Genomic DNA, 20,104 nt, shown 5'->3' with positions numbered 1-20,104 from the left:
TAAGCAGCAGTAACACAGGGGTAGGCAGTAGAGTAGAAGCTGCAGAGGGATGATGGGGGAAGAAGGCGGGGGGGAGGAGATGGGACAGGACCAGAGGCTATGACAGGATGGGGGGCAGGGGGCAGCAGCTGCAGCTCCAAACCCAATCCTGGGTTCAGCCCCAAGTTGGAGCCGCAGCAGCCACCTGGCCCCCTGCCGCCTTGTATTCAAATCTAAGATGAGGGGTTCTTTCCCTCATATTCAATGTGGGAGGAAACCTTGTCTTAAATTCAAGTAAATATGTATGTATATGTAGTATGGATAATGCAAAGAAGGCTGAAGTATTTAATACCTTTTTAATTCAGCCTTCTTGAATGAAAAGTCAGCTATCAGATGATGAACAGTTGGCAGCAAAGATCAGAAAGGAAACAAACAGCTTAGAATAGCAGTTTAAGAATAACTTAGAGAAGCTAGATGCTTTCAAGTCAGCAAGGCCAGATGGAATATACCCTAGAGCACTGAAGGAACTGGCTGAGGGAATTTCAGAGCCATTGGCTATCCCCTTTGAGAACTCTGGAGGTTAGGTTCCATTAACTGGAAAGGGGCAACTATAGTGCCCATCTTTAAGGAAAAGAAGAAGGAAGATTTGGGGAACTACAGACCAGCCAGCCTGATCTTGATACCTGGAATGATCATGGAGCAAGTCTTCAAGGGGTCCACTGTGAAGCATCTAGAGAATTGGGCAGTCAGGAACAGACAGCATGAATTCACTGAGAGCAAGTCATGGCTGACCAACATAATTCTCTTCTATGATAAGGTGATAGGCTCTGTGGACTGTGGGGGGAGGGGTAGGGAGAAGAGGTGGATGACCTTGACTTAAGCCATACTAAAGACACTTTCTCCCAAGACAGTCTCATTAACAACGGAAATCCAGACTAGACAACGTACTATAAGGTGGATACATAACTGGCTGCATCATTGTGCTCAATGAGTGGTTATCGTGGGCTCTATGTGTAGTTGCAAGGATATATCAACTGGGGTTCCCCAGGGATCTGTCCTGGGTCCGGTGTTTAACATCTTCAGTAATGATTTGTACAATGGGAATGAGTGCACGCTTTGCAAATTTGAAGATGACACCAAATTGGGCAGAGTTCCAGGCACTCTGGAAGGTAGGGCTAGGATCCAGAATGACTCAAACGGACTGGAGAAATAGCTGCAATCAATGAGATGAGGTTCAACAAGGATAAGTGCAAAGTCCTGCACTTGGGACAGAATAACTGCGGGCAATAATAGACTGGGGAATGATTGCCTAAGCTGCAGTACTGCAGAGAAGGACCTGTGGATTACAACGGATCATAAACTGAATATGAGCCAACAGTATGCTCTTGCTGCAAGAAAAGCCAACAACATATTGAGTTGCATCAACAGGAGTGTCTCTTGCAAATCAAAAGAAGTGATTTTTTCTGCTCTGTTTGGCACTGGTGAGGCCTCACCTGGAGTACTGTGTCCTGTTTTGGGCCCTGAACTACAAGATATGGACAGATTAGAAAAAGTACAGCAGACAGCAACAAAATGATTAGCATTGAGAAGCATGAGTTACAAAAAAAAGCTGAAACAATTAGTATTACTAATCTGAAGAAGTGAAGACTATGGGAGGATTTGATAAAAGTCTTCATCCTCTTTATAATCTTCCTTCAAGTATCTGGAAATAGACCATGCTGTGTGGCTGCAGTGGGCAGGACTGGGAGTAATGGCATAGAAAATGCAGCAGAGGAAATTTAGGTTGCAGATTAGGAAGAACAGGCTATCAAGAAAAGTTGTGGAATCTCCATCCCTAGAAATTTTTCAAAAGTGGATTAGACAGACACTTGGCAGAATGGTTTAGTCAGGGACGATTCTGCCTTGAAAAGGGGGCTCAACTAGATGACCTTATGAGGTCCCTTCCTGCCCTTCTTTCCTGTGACCCTAAACAGGAAGTGGTAAAAGAAGCTTCAGAGTTTTAGGGAATCTCAGTACAAACATTACAAACAAGTGATGGCATTTTACTAATCTGGAATGGCTCTTCAAATTCTAAAGACATCCAGGTTCAATATTCTTATTTAAGAATGGAGGTCATGAAGACCGAAAGAAAGAAGCCAAGTTCCATGGTAACTACTGGTACCTACAGTGTGGGGAAAGAGCATAGGTACTAGATTAGGAGAGGATGGTGTAAAGCGGTGGTGTTTAACCTCCAGCCCACAAAGCCCCATCATCCAGTTTGCAGAACTCCCTATAGGCCTGAAAATTTGGTGGCAAAGGATTTGATAACAGCCTTTATCCTCTTTATAATCTTCCTTCAGGTATCTGGAGATAACCTATTCTCTGTGGCTGGGGAGGGCAGTGGCACTCATCCAGCCCATAGAACCAAAAGGTTGTGCACCACTGGTGTAAGGTTCAAATGGTAGCTGAAGAAATCAGCCCTAAAGGAAACCAAGCCTAAACAACAAAGGAAAAGCATTTGCCTCTGTGAAGGGCAACCCTTATCGCATTAACCAGAATGGAAGCACTCTCAGCTTGCTGCAAATGATGGCAGATTGCTTTCTTCACTTAAGGGAAATGCCAGCAAGAATGCAAGCTGCTTGAATAGATTCTGTTTGAGACTACTGAAGAACAGAGCCATTAGCAGGAACATACTACTCTGCAGAGGCCCAAGTGGTAACTCTTGCAGAAATCTTACAATTTAATCAGGAGGACTGGAAAATGTTAACATCAGGCAAGCAAGTTTATGAGTTGGTCTCTACAGCTTTTGTCAAAATTTCTTATTTAAGCCTGTGGACACTTCCCAAGTCCAGACAGTTTCCAGAAGTCAGAGGTTATTTGGTCACTGGGGTAAACCTAGAACCAGAGCTGGACACGGCCGTCTGGCTCGTCCCCTGGCTGACCTCTGGGACAGGAGGCCCAAGTTCACCGCCCAGATGTCCACCTTTCCCCTCTCCTCAGTCAGGCAAAGCGTTCAGATTTGTCCCCTGGGTGCCTCACAGTAGTCGGCAGGTGGCGATGACCCTCTCTGTTGATACTTGCTCAAGATTTGCATCTTTAGTTCAGACTTCAGAAATTGTGGAAAATAATTAATAAGGAAAAAACATAGGCTGAACAGCAAGCAAAACTTCCTGACAACATGGTGCATTAGCCCTCAGAAAGGTCTCTGAAAGTTAGCTTGAAAGTGAATAAACTATTAGGCACACCATGAGATAAGCTAGGTAATAAAATGTGTTTCTTAACTCCAATTTCTGTGGTACAATTCAGAATAGAGACAGTGCACGGTCTAAGGCTCAGGGTACTGACAGGAACTTGGGAGACCAGGGTTCTAGCCCCTGGTCTGCTGTATAACCCTGAACAAATTCTTGTCAACAATCTGCCCCTATTCCCCCTACAGTCCTTTGTCCTTCTCGTCTACTTAAGAGTGCAAAGTGTTTGGGGTTAGAACTGTACCTTGCTTAGTCCACGCGTGATGCCCACTGCAATCCAAGTTGGGGGCCACTAAGTGTTACTGTGCTACCAGTAAGTAATGGATCAGTGTCCACTCCTCCTGCACTTACCTTCCGTGCTTGTTCCAAGACTTTACAGGCATCAACAACAAAGGTCAAGGTTCTAATCTGTGGCACCCCACGGATGGCAGACACCCTGTTTCTCAGGGTCATGGCAAATTCCTGCAATCACCATAAGAAAAAAAGTCAACTTCCAGTTTTCCCTTCCATTGGCTTGTGGATCTCTTTTCTTCCCACAAGGGATGAGCTCTCTTCTCAAGCAAGAACTGATATTAAAGCCTCACGGACTCACTGCGCTTATTCCTTTTCTGACAGAAATATCCCTAGTGCAGAAATCCTTTTGGATGAGAACACCAAGGTTCCAGTTATATTACCCTCTCCATTAAGCTCCAGCAGTATCCAGTGACCTGTATCCAGTTCTATAGGATTTTGAAGGACCCAGCATAAAGACCCAAAATTCTTAGTGGACTGGGACCCCACTTGTTCTCCACAATCCTCCCCATCACAATGGGTCAATTCTACAAGCTCCTACTGTGTGCAGCTTCCACAGTCACCAGAAAGAGGCGTACCAAGAAAGAGGATCAGCAAATGCCAAGACAAGGGTAGCGTGAGACAAGTCTACAGTACAAATCTACAGCCCAGTTCTCTGCATCAGCCACAGCAGATTCTAGGCAAGACAAAAATCCCTCATCACAGGCACCAGGGCTTAGGGAGATAGGTAGGACCTGCATTCAAATGATGAGGGGAGGAGCCTTTACCCTCACTTGGTGCTGAAAAGTACATCTCTCATTGTAATCCTGGAAACGCTTCTCTTGCCGAGCTGCTTTGCTCACCTGAGGGGAAAGTAAAAAGTTACTGAGAGCAGCACATAACGCAAACCAGTTGAAATGTTGTTTAAACCCGAAGCAGACAGACATACAAGCCTGTTCAACTGGTTGAAAGCTGCCTGGCGCAGTTTGAAAGTGTACCTGAAAAAACAGTTATTTTGAGCTGGTTCACTGTGAACACTGATTCAGTGTTACATGTGGACACCAAGTACTCCATGGCATGGATCTGGTCAGGCATCCCATGCTGTTCTGCTACAAAGCCAGATGCTTTCTACCCCCTTTCTTTTCCTTTTGTTGGCACTTTTTTTTTTTAAATCAGTGGGCTTCCCCATTTTGCTTGCTCAATAAAAGCTATCCTTCTAATAAGCAGCTATGCCTTCACTTCCTATTTGACTGCTTCCCCCTCACCATGCCCCCTCAGTCAGTGGAAATCCAGAAGCATGGGTTCAAGCACCCCTCCCAGAAGTCAGGCAGACACACTGCAGATTTCAGGCCATTTAAGTTTACTGAACTCAAGCTGATGAAGGAGAAGGGAAAGTAGAAAAGTGCACACAGCCCCAGCTACTGGTCATTCATTCCCTGGAATCCCAAAGCATGGGTACAAGCACTACCCTCAGCTCTCACCCACTGACAGACAGGCTGGGCTGGGTGTTGCCTCCCACTGCCAGGTGTTGAAGCCACAGCACTTCACACAATTGTGAACCAGCCCCCAATCAGTGATGTCTGGGACCAGTTCAGTTGTTAGATGTGTCTACATTCTTAGTGTGTGTAGAGCAGAGATGGTCACAACAGGTACAGCCTAAAACCACCAGTGCCACAGACTGATGCACACAGCAAGATTACAGCAAAGCCAAGCAAGAGAGCAGAACCAGGGAGTCCCCAGGGTTCTCCCTCTTCCTCTGTGAGGTGCCATGTGTGTCCTAAGCACATAACAACTGGAAGAGCAAATACTCACCATAGCAGAGCAGTTATAGTAATCCTTATGTGTCGGCTTCCAAGGCTTAAGGCAACGCCAACAAAATCCATGGTTACATTTGGCACAAGTCATACTGCACAAGAGTAAAACAAAAGAGCAAAGTTAGTCGAGTGCAGCTGACCAACAGTTCCAAACTCTTCAGCTACTCCCATGGGACTGGAATACAAAAAAGGACTGTGCTAAATCTGACATGTTCATTGATGTGACCTTCTAGACACACCCTATTACATTTACTCTGTTAGAATATCACTGAGAGGCACCAGGGAAGGTGGCGGGTGGGAGGGGCATAGTGTTGCACAATATACAAAACCAAAGACATACCGTGTCACGAAAAGCTGGCAGTTTAGATTTAAAAAAGACAGGAACACATTGAATGAATGTGTGGAGTGGAGGGAAAGAAAGACATGAAACAGAAACATTCAGTTGTCAGCTGAGCTTACAAGGGCCTATGATCATCACAACGGTTTGCTGTTGCATGTAACGTGATTAACTTTTGAACACTGTATCCATGCCCAACATTTTTCAGGGATTTTACATGAAGCGTGTCCAATTTCTGAGTTCATATGCTCCCCTCTTCCCCCCCACCACACCTCTCCCCGCTGCCCACCCCAGGCAGTCCAGTCACTTTGCATTGTGTCACACGCCCCCCTCCCCCCACAACCCTGCAACCACTGCACTGCATGTACCGGCATGGCCCCCCTTGGGGTAGGGGCAGACAGTGGAAGCAGGAGGAAGGGGGAGCCCAGAGACTCAAGTGGGAGCAGCTGGAAAATAACAGGCAGTTTAACTCCTCAGGTATCAGATGAGGTCTGCGGGCCACCAGTCAGATAGCCCTGTTCTAGATTTAAGTGAGCACACACTTATGGCTTTGGTGACGGCTGGCAAACCGGATGAGAGAAAGTGGAGGAGACAGCAACTCGGACTGTGCAAAATGTTACCAGGTGTTTTGTTTCAATGTTGTTTCGACTCGTTTCAAGCTCAAAACAGCGAAATCGAAATGAAATGCAAGACTTCGAAACAGCCTCGAAATGAAACGAGAGCAGTCGAAACATTTCGGAAGTTTCAAAATGTTTCTAGTTTTGAAGCTAGGCTTGGTTGCAGGGAAACAAACTAAGGAGAGGGAGGGGGCAGAGGGGGGGAAGGACTGCTAGCATATTGACTGTGTCGCTGGCCAGTGACTGTGATCTTTCCCTGAGATCCCTTCCAATCCCAGTGCTCTGGGGGAGGGACAGAAAAACAGCTGCGCCTGAGCGCAGTCACACATCACGAGTTTTGCTTGTCAGCAGTTTGAGGTGCAGTTTCCCAGAAACCCCTGCACCTATCTCCTTCAAACTTGGCAAGCTTCATGCCCTCAGAAAGGGCTACCATCCCTGCTGTTTTCATCCAACTTTGTCCAGAAATGACAAAGTTATAGGCAGTTTCGTGCTTCCCCATTATAGCCTATGGGCAAAACGTCAAAACAGCCTCAAAACAGTTTCAACGAAATGAAATGGAACAGCGCTTCGAAACTAAACAAAACTGTCCCGCCGAAACGCCAAAACGAAAGTCGAAACAAAACAGTGCCATTTCACATGACCCTAACAGCAACCCAACATCTGGTTAGGAGAGCCATCAGCTTCAATCAGGTCTGAATTGCCTGCAAACAAGAGAACTGGTTGCTGACAGCCATTAATACCTTGCTGTGTAAGCACACTTTGTATTCACACTGTGTTGAATTCAGAGTGTTAACATCTTAAGTGACTTACCTCCCAGACAGACTATTATATCAAGGGGTAAGGGAGGAATGGGATATTTCAGATATCTAAATGGTAGTTCTATCTTCTCCCATAGAAGATTGCTTCCACTATTGCTTCTCTCTACTAAGTTTTTATCCAAGTCCCTGGCTCTTTACTTATCTCTGGGTTTTTGGCACAGAGGAAACTAGAAACAATAGCATGAAGGAAGACAGCAACACGAGGGCAGAGCCCCTCACCATGACAGAAAGAGGGCCAACAGGCATAAAGAGCCTTGGACAAAGAAAAGAATGAAAATAATGACAGCTTAGGGGACACAAAGAGCCCATGGTATTGAAGGGAGAATAGAAGACAGAGCCCCTTGCATGAGGGAGTAAGGGAGATGATCAGAGCAGCTGACGTGTGCGATATGCTCAGTAGGCCTGTGCAAATAGGAAAGTATTAGATTAGGATTCAGCCAATTCAGAGGACAGCAATTCGATTCAGAGATTTGGATCACTGTCCCAAATCAATTCTGCCAAATCAGCTTCAGAAACTTCAGTGCCGATTCAGAGAGATTTGGTGATTCGGACATAAATGGGGAATCACTGAAATATCTATAACTTTGTCATTTTTTTGGCAGATTAGCACGAAAACAGCAGGGATGGTAGCCCTTCTGAGGGCATGAGGCCTGCCAGGTTTCAATGAGATAGGTGCAGGGAATCTGCACCTCAAACTGGTCAAAGCAAAACTTGTGACATGCATGACTCTTGTGTTTTAAGGCGCAACGGGATGAAAATTGCAGGGATGGTAGCCCCTGTTCTCACCCTTACAGCTCCACTACAACCCAAAAGCCCATGCCTTGCAGATGGCATCGCAGGCAGCTAAGCTCACCTGGAGCTTCACAACTCCACTGCAACCAGCAAGCCTCAGGCCTCTCAAAGATCTTACAGGTCTGGGCTTTCCCCAGCCAAGACTATGTGTGTGTGTGTGGTGGTTGGAGGTTATAAGGCAACTCTCCGACTCACCTTTCACCAGGGAGGTCCTTGGTCCTGGCATTTCTTGGGGGCTGCTGCAACACCGGCAGTCCTACCGCTCCTCCCGACCCTGGCAGGGTGCAGTTTTAGGTCATGCCCAGGACCTGGGATCTCCTCCTTCCCTATAGCCCCAGCTCATACCTCCAAGTTTGTCCTAGCATGGGAGCTCAGCAGGGAGATGTTCTTCCCTTGCTGGCTGGTGATGTGTCTGGATGGAGTGCCAGCTCCAGCTCTGAGAGTGGGGCATTAAATGGCTAAAAAAACCCCAGAAATAGGCGTGGACAGAGTGAGGAAGGTGGCACTCACTCCATCTGCAGGTGGAGCTTAGGGAATATAGCAGCAGGAAGTTTACCTTCAGGAACACAAGCTGCTCCACCAAACCAGGATCCAAGGAGGCATGGCGGGGTGTCAAAACATCCCCAACAATGCTGAACACCCTCTCGCTTGGAACACTGGTCAGTGGACAGGACGTGTTCTTGGGCAACCGTAGCCAGATCCTGCCACATCTGACTATGGGTTGCCCAATAGGCCAAGGGGTCACAGTCCAGCAGCTAAACATCCTCGGCGAGGTAAGTAGCCACCAAAGTCTTGGCACTACCTGCACAAGGCTGGGGTCTGGTACATATGGACCCCAACATTGAAGCCATGCCCCAGGCCCACATAGGCAGCAGCTAGCATGGAGGAGACTGGGTGGTGCTGGGAATGCTGGCACAGGAAAGTGGAGCCCCTCTTCCACGTCTCCTCACCTCTGCCCTTCTGCCTCCCTGACTCTGTTCACCAGCATCTCCGTCCAGTGATCGAGGGTTTTTGTACTGCACATGCTCCCCTTCACCCTCGGGTTGCATATGCCTGCCAGCACATGGACTGTACTGGTGGAAGTAGCCCACTACCTTCCTGCATTGTGAAATCAGGTGGATGGTAGTGATGGCACCATCACTGGCAGCCCTGTCCCCCTCCACAGCATCCCTGACTATGAGATGGAACTTGTGCGCCACACAGTGGATGCCAACAAAGTTGGCATCATGGACCGCCTTGACCATATTGGTCCCACTGTCAGTGACCATAAACCCATGGGTGAGCTCACCCTGCCCAATGAGCCACCCCTGCACCATGCGGTTCATGGCAATCTCCCTTGCCATATGGGACTCATTCATCACCTCTGCTTGAAAGAGAGCCCACTGACGGTCTGACTGATTGCACCACTGCCCTGTGAGGGAGAGGTATGCATGATTGCCACCCTGGCTGCTCCAGATATTGGAGGTGAAGTGCAGAGCTACCTGCAGACCTGCCTTACGCAGTTCCTCCCTCAAGTACTCCCTGCATGCTTCATACAAGGAGGGCACCACCATCCTGCTAACGGTGGTGAATGCAGACACTTGGTAGAATGGGATCCACAAGCGCCATGAGCCGCCTGAACCCTGGCCCCTCAACTAAGGAGAAGGGCTGGCCATCTACCCAATGCTCTGGGTGACCTTGCTCACTTTTGGAATGCACCCCACTTTGTCTGCGGCTTTCCCCCACTGCTCCAGGGTGGCCTGCCTCTGCTTCGTGAGAACGGGGACTTTGGAGCAAGAGGGACTTTCCTTTGGGCATGCTCCCACTCGTGCTAGGCTGAGAAGGCACAAGGGCAAGGGGGTGCTGCCTCCTGAGATGAAGCAGCACCGCCGTGGTGAAGTGTTTCACCTCCTTGCCCCAGCTGATCTGCTTTCAGCAGTGCTGGCAGACAGCCTACTTGGAATCATCTACCACCTAAAAATGATCCTACACTACACGACCTCTCCCCCACAGCTTCTGGGATGAGGGTGGGGATCCTACCTTACCCCCAATCTCAGCAGGCAGAGGCACAACAACAAGAGGAGCTGACTCAGCTGAGCCACTTGCCTACACAATCTCAACCTCCTCCAAGGTGCTTTCCAGGAGACCTGGATCTAGGGGAATTTTGAGGGGTGTGGACAACAAACTCAGATTCCACCTCATTCCCCAGAATTTCTTTTGCTAGGACACTCAGGTCCTCTCCCTCCCAGATTCAGGTCCTTCTCTGGTACTGGAAGGCTCACACTGGGAGATGAAACTGGGGTGGAGAAAACTATCATGCTGGTGTTGGTGGCTATTTCTGGTGTTAGGGGAGGTGGTGCAGGGACAGGTACTGCTCCCACTTCCTTGCGCCCACTGGCAGCAGAAGAGTCGTGGCTGCCAGGAAAGAAGATGTTTGGGGAAGGGGAGGGACTTGCAGCTCTCCCCCTACCCCCTCTCGCTCCCCTGCTAGAATTGGCACCTGCCTTTCCACCATGCTTCGTATTAATCTTTGCTGTGCTGGAGTGAGTGTGTGTGTGTGTGTGTGTGTGTGTGTGTGTGACCTCTATTCTAGAGAAGTGTGTACGCACGTGCGCAACTATAATATCTGTTCTTCTCTCTGTGTGTGCAACTAATATCTCTTCTTCTCTCTGTTTACTATGTGTGTGAGTGAGTCTGTGTAATGTATATGCTTTCCTGCACAGTGATGGATCACACTGCCAGGGAAAACAGCTTTCTTTTTAAAAAAGGCGGGGGGAATTAACAAGAACAAATAAGAGGTTTTTGGGGGAAGAATAAGTTGAAAGAAATGGATTGGATAGGGATAAGTAGAGGGATTCTAGGCAAAATTAATTAGTAAACTGTATCCAATTCTTTCCAAGAACAGAAACTAGCAAGAGACTGACTAGGAAACCAAGCTAGTCCAGTAGTACCTTTCAGACACTGCTGCTCAGGCAGAAACATCTCACAAAAGGGACAGAAAGGCTGCAGACAGAGGCTTATATGCTGTTTCCACGTCCCTCCCTTAGAGCACTGTGATTGGAAGGGGACTCAGGAAAAAACCAGTCACTGGTCAGCTACAGATGTCAGTCTTTCCCCCTCTGCTCCCTCTTCTCAGTTTCTGTTTCCCTGAAAGACTGCCTTCTGAATCTCCAAATATTTTCCAAATTGATTTGGAGGGTTTTTTTGGTCTCCTGATTCAATTCGGCTTCAGTGATTCAGCCTCCGAATCGAGTCGAATTTTCTCCGAATCAAATTGGTGACTGAAGCTTCGCACACCCCTAATGCTCAGCCCACAGAAGCAATGATGCATGCAACCCCTTTCCTTTTCCAGTATATACTGGCTATGTTCACAATACAAAGGTTTAGGTATATTCAACATCAATGATACAGGTAACTGAAACTGAAGGACAGTCTACTTGTTTCCACAGCTTGCTCAGTCTTCAGCCTCTCTGCTGAGACTGCTAACAAGGGGTAAAGTTTAAATGACTAAATAGTTGCATACAAAAAACTAAGTTAAAAGAAAATTATTCAGATAGAGCCAACCACTTGTTCTCTCACCTTCTGTATCCCACATATAGCAGGGGTTCTGAGGTAAAATGGTATGACTACATAATCATCACAAGGCATATATACCAAAGAGAACTCAAAACTGTGTGAACACTCATGCATCAGGCAATCCCTAGCTTTCAGTTACTTGCCTGTGGGACCCACCCTAATTACCTAAATAACCAAGCTACATGAAAAGAAAGGTATTTCCCGTATTTTTTAAAGATGTAAACAAATTCCATTATGTACCAATGTAATAAGTGTCCAACAAGCATTACAGACCAAGTTTAAACACCAAACCTTCAATCACAGCAGAGATGGTTACCACTAAAGCTAGCTACAGGCTTAACTACATTAGCTGGCAGCAGGAGACAATTTATTAGGACATATGGCAGCATGAGGAGCAATAGTAGAGAAGGGAGCAGAAATGGCCCACTAGGTTCAGCTGGTGAGCCCAGGAGATAGTTTGTAGTGGTAGCCCAGATCCTCCACAGTAACTGCTCCTTAGCATTTCCAATACATTCTGTGCTACTGTTTCAATTATAGCAGCACGTGCTACTGAACATCAAAAGTTTTCTGCAAATAACTGAGGAGCAACTACATCTTAATAAAAGGTCCCAAGGATCCTTGATAATGGAAAGTGCTAGGCATTGTAAATTTTGGAGTCACTATTATCCTTCCCCATAATAATGTTAATGATCCTGGGTGAAAGGCATAAGAAAGCCTGTTGCAAAGGACAAAATTACTTACTCACCTGAAACCACAGTTCTGCTTTGAGTATTGCCAGCACAGAAGAACCTTAGCCATCAGGAATAGCATAAATTTGGTCTATACCTATGGAATGTTCTCAGCAAAATTCTCCAGACAAATTCGTAATTTTCCTTGTCTAGAATCTAATTATTGGGGTGAAAGTCATCTTAAATTTGGGCAAATATGTCATCACAGATTCATAGAGAAGTAGGGCTGAGACATCCAGAGGTCATTTAGTGTAACCCCCTGCCTGATGTACAATCATTCCTACCCAAACCATCCTATATAATCCATAATCTAAATTCTACATAAGACTACCGTCATCCCTGACACAACCCTGCCTGGTGTAATGCCAGTCTTAAAAAGGGCTCCCAAGGGGATACAGAAACTACAATTTAGTGAGCATATCTTCTGCCCCTGGCTGACAGACATAATGCTCTAACCTGCCACAGGTAAAGCAGGGGAACCATATTTTCTCACATATAAGATGCCCCCAAATATAACTTGTACCAATGTTTTGGAAGACCCTTGGGGAGGAGGGGGAGCAAAAATCTTACCCTGGAGTATAGGTAAGTACCAGAGGGCTGGGAACCATGTGCTGGGGGTGAGTCCACACAGTGAAGCCCAATCCGGCACTGGAGCATGTGGTGGGGCCTGATTCAGCATGCCAGTGCTGGAACAGTGAAGAGGGGTCCAATCCAGCACACCAACTCCAGGGCTGCATGCCATGTACAACCTTGTACACTGGCTCTGGAACCAAGTGCCAGACATAGGATCCAGCATGCCAGCTCTGGCCACACACCAATCACATGCAGCATTTATCTGGTGTACAGATGGGGAGGGGGCTCCCCACAGCACCAGAAATTAAATGGTGAAGCAGGGAGTGGAACAGGAAGTGGTGGCAGCATTAATTGCTGTGGCTCCCAGAGCCTTGGCAATTAATGTTACCACAACTCCACTCCCCTCCCACATTTCTGGAGCTCGGGGAGCCCTTTTCCTTGCATATAATGGGTGACCCAATTTTTCCTGGCTGGCTTTTCAGGGAAAGATGCTGTTTATATGCAAGACAATATATTACTTCATTGGGGTGAGATATGGGAAGTTTCTGAATATAACATGTGGCTATCTCCTAGAGAAGCTCAAACTTGAAACCCACAAAAAGAGAAGGCATTCTTGACCTAATCCTGAGTAATGCACGGGATGATTTGGACGCTGAAAAAGGGCTTCCTGAGCAAATCTGCACGCGTCACAAAACTGGGAAGGATTGTGAACACACTGAAAGCAGGACCGGAGAGTCTTGGGGGGGGGGGTGGTGGGGGGGGGGGGGGGTTCCCCAAAGGGCCCCCCCATGCAGCATGGTGCAGTGAGGATCCCCCCCCCAGCAGCACTGAGTCAGGGCTTTTTTCCCCACCAAGTGCTGAGACCTGGGGCAGGCAGGTCAGCCACTGCTGGGCTGGGAAGGCGGGCAGGGGATGGGCCTGGCCTGGCTGATTCACAGATTCGGCGGGAGCCAAATCTCCAAATCAGATTCAGCTGAATCGAATCGGGACAGTGATTCAAATCACCGAATCAAATCACTGTCTTCCGAATCAGCTGAATCCAAAGCCAAAGTGGATACCAGCTGTTTCGCACAGGCCTAGCTGTTGGCCTTCTTCACAACAAGGGCACACTGTTGGCTCGTATGCTGCTTACTGTCCACCCAGATGACCTCAGGGATACCATGACTGTGACAATCTTCAAGAAAGGAGACAAGTCCAACTGTGGAAATTAGAGAGTGATCACCTTGCTGTCCACCACAGGAAAGATTATTGCAAGGACCCTCCTGAACCATCTCCTTCCACTTGCTGAAGAGCTTCTCCCAGAATCTCAGTGTGGGTTTAGGGCATTATGAGGCACAATCGACATGATCTTCACTGCTTCCAAACTGCTGGGAACAACATAAATCCCCCTACATGGCTTTCTTTGACCTCATGAAAGCCTTTGACTCTGTCAACCAAGAAGCGCCGAGGAAAATTCTTCTGAGGTATCGATGCCCACTAAAATTCATCGCCATTCTTCGCCTGCTCCATGATGGTATGAGCGCAGTGGTTCTCAGTAATGGATCTGTCACAGATCCCTTTGAGGTTAAGATGGGAGGTAAGCAAGACTGCCTCACTGCTCCAACATTCTTCTCAATATCCCTTACTGCAATGCTACATCTAACCACCAAGCTTCCAGTTGGAGTGGAACTAAACTACCAAATGGATGGAAAGCAGTTTCATCTCAGCTGACTCGGAACCAAAACCAAGACTACTCTGACCTCAATCACTGACCTCCAGCATGTTGATGATGCTGTCATGTGTGCTCAATCAGAAGCAAACCTTCAGGCAATTGGCAACATCTTTACCAAGGCAAACAAGAAAATGGGATTGACACTTAACAATCAGAAGACTAAGGTCCTCCATCAACAAGGTCTTTGTGAGCAGTCCCTAGCTCCACAGTGAGACTCTGAAGAACACTGAGTATTTCCCATACCTTGGGAGCCAACTTTCACAGAAGGCTGACATTGACAAAGAAGTCCTCAAATGTGTAAGTGCAGCATTCAGATGCCTGAGGAAATGGGTGTCTGACGATCGTAACATTAGATCTGAAACCAAGCTTATGGTTTATCAAGCAGTCGTGATACTTTACCGTATGGAAAAGAGACATGGACAACGTACAGAAGACACCTCAATTCGTTGGTGAAGTACCATCAATGCTGCCTACAAAGATCCTTCAAACCCAGGAAGACAAATACACCATCAGCATCCTCTCACAAGCAAACACCCTGAGTATCAAAGTGATGATCATTCGGCATCAACTTTGCTGGGCCGGCTACAAAATCTGGATATGGGACGCCAGACTCCCAAAGCAAGTTTTATTCTCCCAGCTCAAATCAAGGTGTACACTCAAGAGGAAGGCAGAGAAAGTGCTTCAGGAACATCCTCAAGGCCAATTTAAAAAAATGCAAAATCGACTTTAATCCATGAGAGGACCACCCCAAATGGAGGAAGTGTTTGCTGCAAGGATGTCAGTACTTTGAAATCTCATGACGACAACAGGAGATGGAAAAGCCAGAGTGGCAGAAACAGTGCATCACAGACTGAGCCAAGAGTCCAGAGCTATCCACCCCACATGGAAACAAGTGCCCAAGTTGCAGTAGAACCTGTTGATCCTGGATTCGCCTCGTCAACCATCTTCAGACCCACAGATAAGACAATCATGGAAGACAATCATCCTCAGCTGCAGGGGATTGAGGATGATGATGACAACTTCATCTGCCATAGTTTCATAGTAGGTAGGGTCAGAAGGGACCTGAGCAGATCATCAAGTTCGACCCCCTGCCACGGGCAGGAAAGAATGCTGGGGTCAAATGACCCCAGCTAGGTGGTTATCTAGCCTCCTTTTGAAGACCCCCAGGGTAGGAGCAAGCACCACTTCCCTTGGAAGTTGGTTCTAGATCCTAGCCACCCTGACTGTGAAGTAGCGCCTCCTGATATCTAGCCTGAATCCACAGATGCATCTCAAGAAGGTCCAAGGAGGCGATCCTCCTCCTCTATGCGACACTGGTCAGGCCGCAGTTGGAGTACTGCGTCCAGTTCTGGGCGCTGCACTTCAGGAGGGATGTGGACAACATGTAGAGGGTCCAGAGGATGGCCACCCACATGATCGGGGTCAGAAGGGCAGGCCTTATGAGGAGAGGCTAAAGGACCTGAACCTGTTCAGCCTCCACAAGAGAAGGCTGAGGGGGGATCTAGCGGCTGTTTACAAACTAGTCAGAGGGGACCAGCAGGCATTGGGGGAGTCCCTGTTCCCCCAAGCACTCCCAGGAGTGACAAGAAACAACAGTCACAAGCTGGCAGAGGGTAGATTCAGGCTATATATCAGGAGGCGCTACTTCACTGTCAGGGCGGCTAGGATCTGGAACCAATTTCCAAGAGAAGTGGTGCTGGCTCCTACCCTGGGGGTCTTTAAGAAGAGGCTAGATGAACACCTTGCCAGAGTCGTTTGATGCCAGTACTCTTTCCTGCCATGGCAGGGGGTCGGACTTGAAGATCTGCTCAGGCCCCTTCTGACCCTACCAACTATGAAACTACTCTCGATCAACTTATGGCCATTATTCCTCATTACTCCCAGTAGTGCTCGGGGGAACAGGGACTCTACCATAGCCTGCTGGTCCCCTTTGGCCAGCTTGTACACGGCCACCAGATCCCCTCTCAGCCTTCTCTTGTGGAGGCTGAACAGGTTTAGGTCCCATAGCCTCCGCTCATAGGGCCCGTCTTGCTGCCCCCTGATCATGCAAGTGGCCCTCCTCTGGACCCTCTCAACGCTGTCCACATCCCTCCTGAAGTGCAGCATCCAGAACAGTACAGTGCCATTTTCTTACCTATTTGCTCGATTTTGCAAGATCCTTCTGCAGCTTTTAATATTCAGCTTTGTTTTATTACTACTCTGAACAATTTCAGCACCTCACTATTCACACACCCCCGCGCGCGTGCGCGCAAACACACACACTTTTCCAAATCAGTATGAATGTTTGACAAATAATTTACAAATTTTCAACAGCACAGGCTCCATCACAGATTTGGGGAGGGCCCTATTCTTGACCATCATCCATTTTGAGAACTGATCATTTATACCTGCTCTTAGTTTCCCATCCTTTAGCCAGGCAAATCATGAATGGACCTCCCCTCTAATGCCATGACCGAACTTCTCTAATGCTAGGAAAGCCTAATTTCATTAAGAGCCTTTAGTGTGTGACTTTATCAACAGCTTTTTGAAAGTCCAGTTACACTATAACAACCAGACAGTCTTGATCTACAAGCTTGTTGACACCCTCAAAGAACTCTAGTAGGTTGATGACGCATGACTTGCCTTTACAAAAGCCCTGTTGATGCCTCCCCAGCAAGTGCTGTTCATCCATGTGACAGACAATCCTAGTTTTATTATGGATTTTACCAATTTGCCAGGGGCGGGAAGATATGCTCACTAAACTGTAGTTCCTACATCCCCTCAGGATCCCTTTTTAAAGACTGGCATTACACCAGTTTCCTTCTAGTGCTCCAGTACAGAGGCAGTTTTTAGCAATAAGTTACATACTAAAGTCAAGAGATCTGCAATTTTAAGTTTGAGCTCCTTCAGGACTCTTGAATGAATACCATCTGGTTCTGGTGAAGTGTCCCTATTTAGCTTATCGGTTTCTTCTTTGACCTCCTCTGCTGAAACCTTAACTTGAGTCAGTTCTACTGATTTGTCCCCTATAAGGAGAAGCTCTGGTATGGGAATCTCCTCAACATTTTCCACAATACAGACTGACACAAAAAACTATCCTAACTTTTTGGCCATGACTAACTTCCTTCCATGCTCCTTTTTTCTTATCAATTGCCCACTGGCCACACTAAAACCCTGGCAGGCGTTCTGCTTTTAATTTACTTACATTATTATTATTATTGTTAGCCAACTGCCCATCAAGAATGATGGGGGGGATGCAGGCAGGGACAGAGGCCTGCATCCGGGCCCCCCTTCCCCCCCCATCTTCGGGGCTGGATCTGCTCCCCCTCTCCCTCCCCGCCATGGGGCCGGGTCCCCCCCACCATTGTAGGGCTGGGCCCAGGATGCCCCCCCCACCCTGCTCACTGCTGTTTTGGGGCTAGGCCTGGTACCCACCCCTCCCCCACCCACTGCCATTTTGGACCCAGGCTGGGTCTGGCACGTTCCCTGCCACTGTTTTGGGGCCAGGCCTGCTTCCCCCACATCTGCCTGGCCCACGTCCATCTGCCTCCCCTCCCCATGAATGACAGGGGGGAGGTGTGGACAGAGCACCGCTGCATCCAGGGAGCAGAGGGTAAGGCTAGCGCTGGCCTCGTACCCCGCTCTGTTCCAATGCCACCGCCTCCCAGGAGCAAGGCGGGGGGGGAAGAAGGGGAGGGAGAATCCATTTGCGTTGGCCTCACCCGCCTGCTCCTTCCCCTCTGCCCCCACCATCATGGCGGCATCTGGGTTGCTCTTCTCCCATGCCATGGCGGGCCCAAGCCCATTTCCCCGTCTCCCTTGCACCACTGCCACAGGTCCAACCCTGTTTCCCCGCCCTCCTCACACCTCCATCACCACCTCTGCCTCTTCCACAGAACAGGGCAGGTGAGGACCCCCCGTCCCTGCTGTCGTGGCAGCGCTCTGCCATGGTGCCACTGTCACCTGCAGGCCAAAAGCTCTTGGAGCACTCTGACTGGCTGCTGAGAAAGCCAATCAGAGTGCAAATAAAGCATTACAGACAGACAGACTAAGGCTTTTATAATATTATTATTATCTATTATTATTCCATTTTTTATATTATATCTTTTTGCTTTTTAATATCCTCCTTTGTTTTGACATTTAACCAGGCTGGCCCTTTTTGGGTGTACTTACTATTTACTTTGATTTCCAGTATACATTTAATTTGTGCCTTCAATATGGTAATTTTTAACTCTCTTTGTTGACCATTTTCCTTTCTAACATCCTCATTTTTGTGTAGTTCCCCCTTTTTGAAGCTAAGTACTGCCACTAAAGATGCTTTGCTTTTTCTTCTTCTACAAAGATGTTGAACTAAATTACACTGTGGTCACTGTTGTAGAGCAGCTGCCAATGAACCAAATCCTGTACACTTCTTAGAATTATGCATTATATTCCACTGTGATTTTTCACAATACACACGCACACCCAAATAAGACACACACCTTACTTTGGGAAAGCAGAATGAAGAAAATATATTTTTCCACTTATGGCTGAATGCTGAGTGCAGGCCATCCTGAATGCAGTGGCTGTGACTGTGAGAAGGTTAGCACTCTAGCTCTGACCCTGACAAGTGAATTCAGAGACTGGAAGAGCATGGCAGCCAACTTGCAGCAGTGTCTTTCTGCTGTTCCTCCCTGTTTCTAGTTCAGTGAAGACAAAAGAGCTTAAGATACGTACCCCAATTTTGGAGGGCTGATTGGAGGAAAAGGTACGTGGGGTACACAGAGTAAACAGCATATTCCACCTCTTGCATGTTGCAGGACTAAAATTGTTCCCAAAACCAGTTATTTCTCATGTTTAGAAATTTAACCTTTGCATCCCATCTTGAAGCGATATTCACCCAATCTATGTGGGGATAACAAGTCACCTGTATTCCATGTATACTGTTCTCTGTTTTTGCAGCCCTGTTAATCAACTTTAGTATTCCTTGCTTTGCTGTCACCATCCTGGTCAGGCAATCAATAACGTAACCAGGCAAATATACAGGCAGTCCTCAGCTTCCAACTTTGAGAAGCTTCCAACAAACAGCACTTAGGACCTTTATAAATTTATGCGCTGTTTCGAGGTTCCGACACCAGTTTCAACTTTATGATACTCCACACAGCTGCCTCTAGGTGGTAAGTCCCTTGTTGGGGGGGGGGCGGCATAGGGGGGCAGATCAACACCCCCACAGCGAGGGAGAGATTGGGGCTGGGGCAAAAGCTGTCCAGCCGGGGCGGGGTGGCTCCCCGCTGCTGCGTGTTGCTGGTCCAGCAGCAGCTCATCTGACGAGACTTGCCGCTGCTCCCACCACTGGTCTGGGAGGGCATGGAGGGAGGCATGTGCGCCCGGACCTGCACAGGGCGGGCGGGGCCAGGGCTGCACCACACTGCACTCCAAGCAGGCGACGGAAGGCATTAGGAGTGGGGGTTATACGCTCCTGCCGCTCACCCAGCCAGGGCGGAGCCGCTGCGTGGCCTCCAAACAAGTGGTGTGCAGCAATGGGAGCCACCCTGGCCTTCCCCCGCCTCCCAGACAAGTAGCAGCTTCATCCCGTGCCCCGCCCCTGTCCCGGCAAGCTGCGGCAGGGCATGGTTGAGGAGGTACATGTACCCCCGGATCGGGGTGGGGTGGGCAGGGCCGGGGCTGTATTCCAGGCAGGTGACTGGGGCTATTGGGGGGGAGC

The 20,104-nt window shown here is 48.1% G+C and overlaps 1 protein-coding gene across 1 annotated transcript in view; it reads right to left on the bottom strand.

Moving 5' to 3' along the window:
* Window positions 1-20,104, bottom strand: part of CUL9 (cullin 9) — an 85,329-nt gene that overhangs the window by 6,593 nt on the left and 58,632 nt on the right. The window contains 3 exon segments of the mRNA XM_025192092.1: window positions 3,558-3,668; window positions 4,265-4,339; window positions 5,289-5,382. Coding sequence (XP_025047877.1) covers window positions 3,558-3,668; window positions 4,265-4,339; window positions 5,289-5,382 — 280 coding nt within the window.

Source organism: Alligator sinensis, unplaced genomic scaffold, assembly GCF_000455745.1.
Source record: "Alligator sinensis unplaced genomic scaffold, ASM45574v1 scaffold390_1, whole genome shotgun sequence".
NCBI classification, from domain to species: domain Eukaryota; kingdom Metazoa; phylum Chordata; order Crocodylia; family Alligatoridae; genus Alligator; species Alligator sinensis.
The sequence above is the reverse complement of the archived record's forward strand: the minus strand, read 5'-3'. Positions and strand labels throughout refer to the sequence as shown.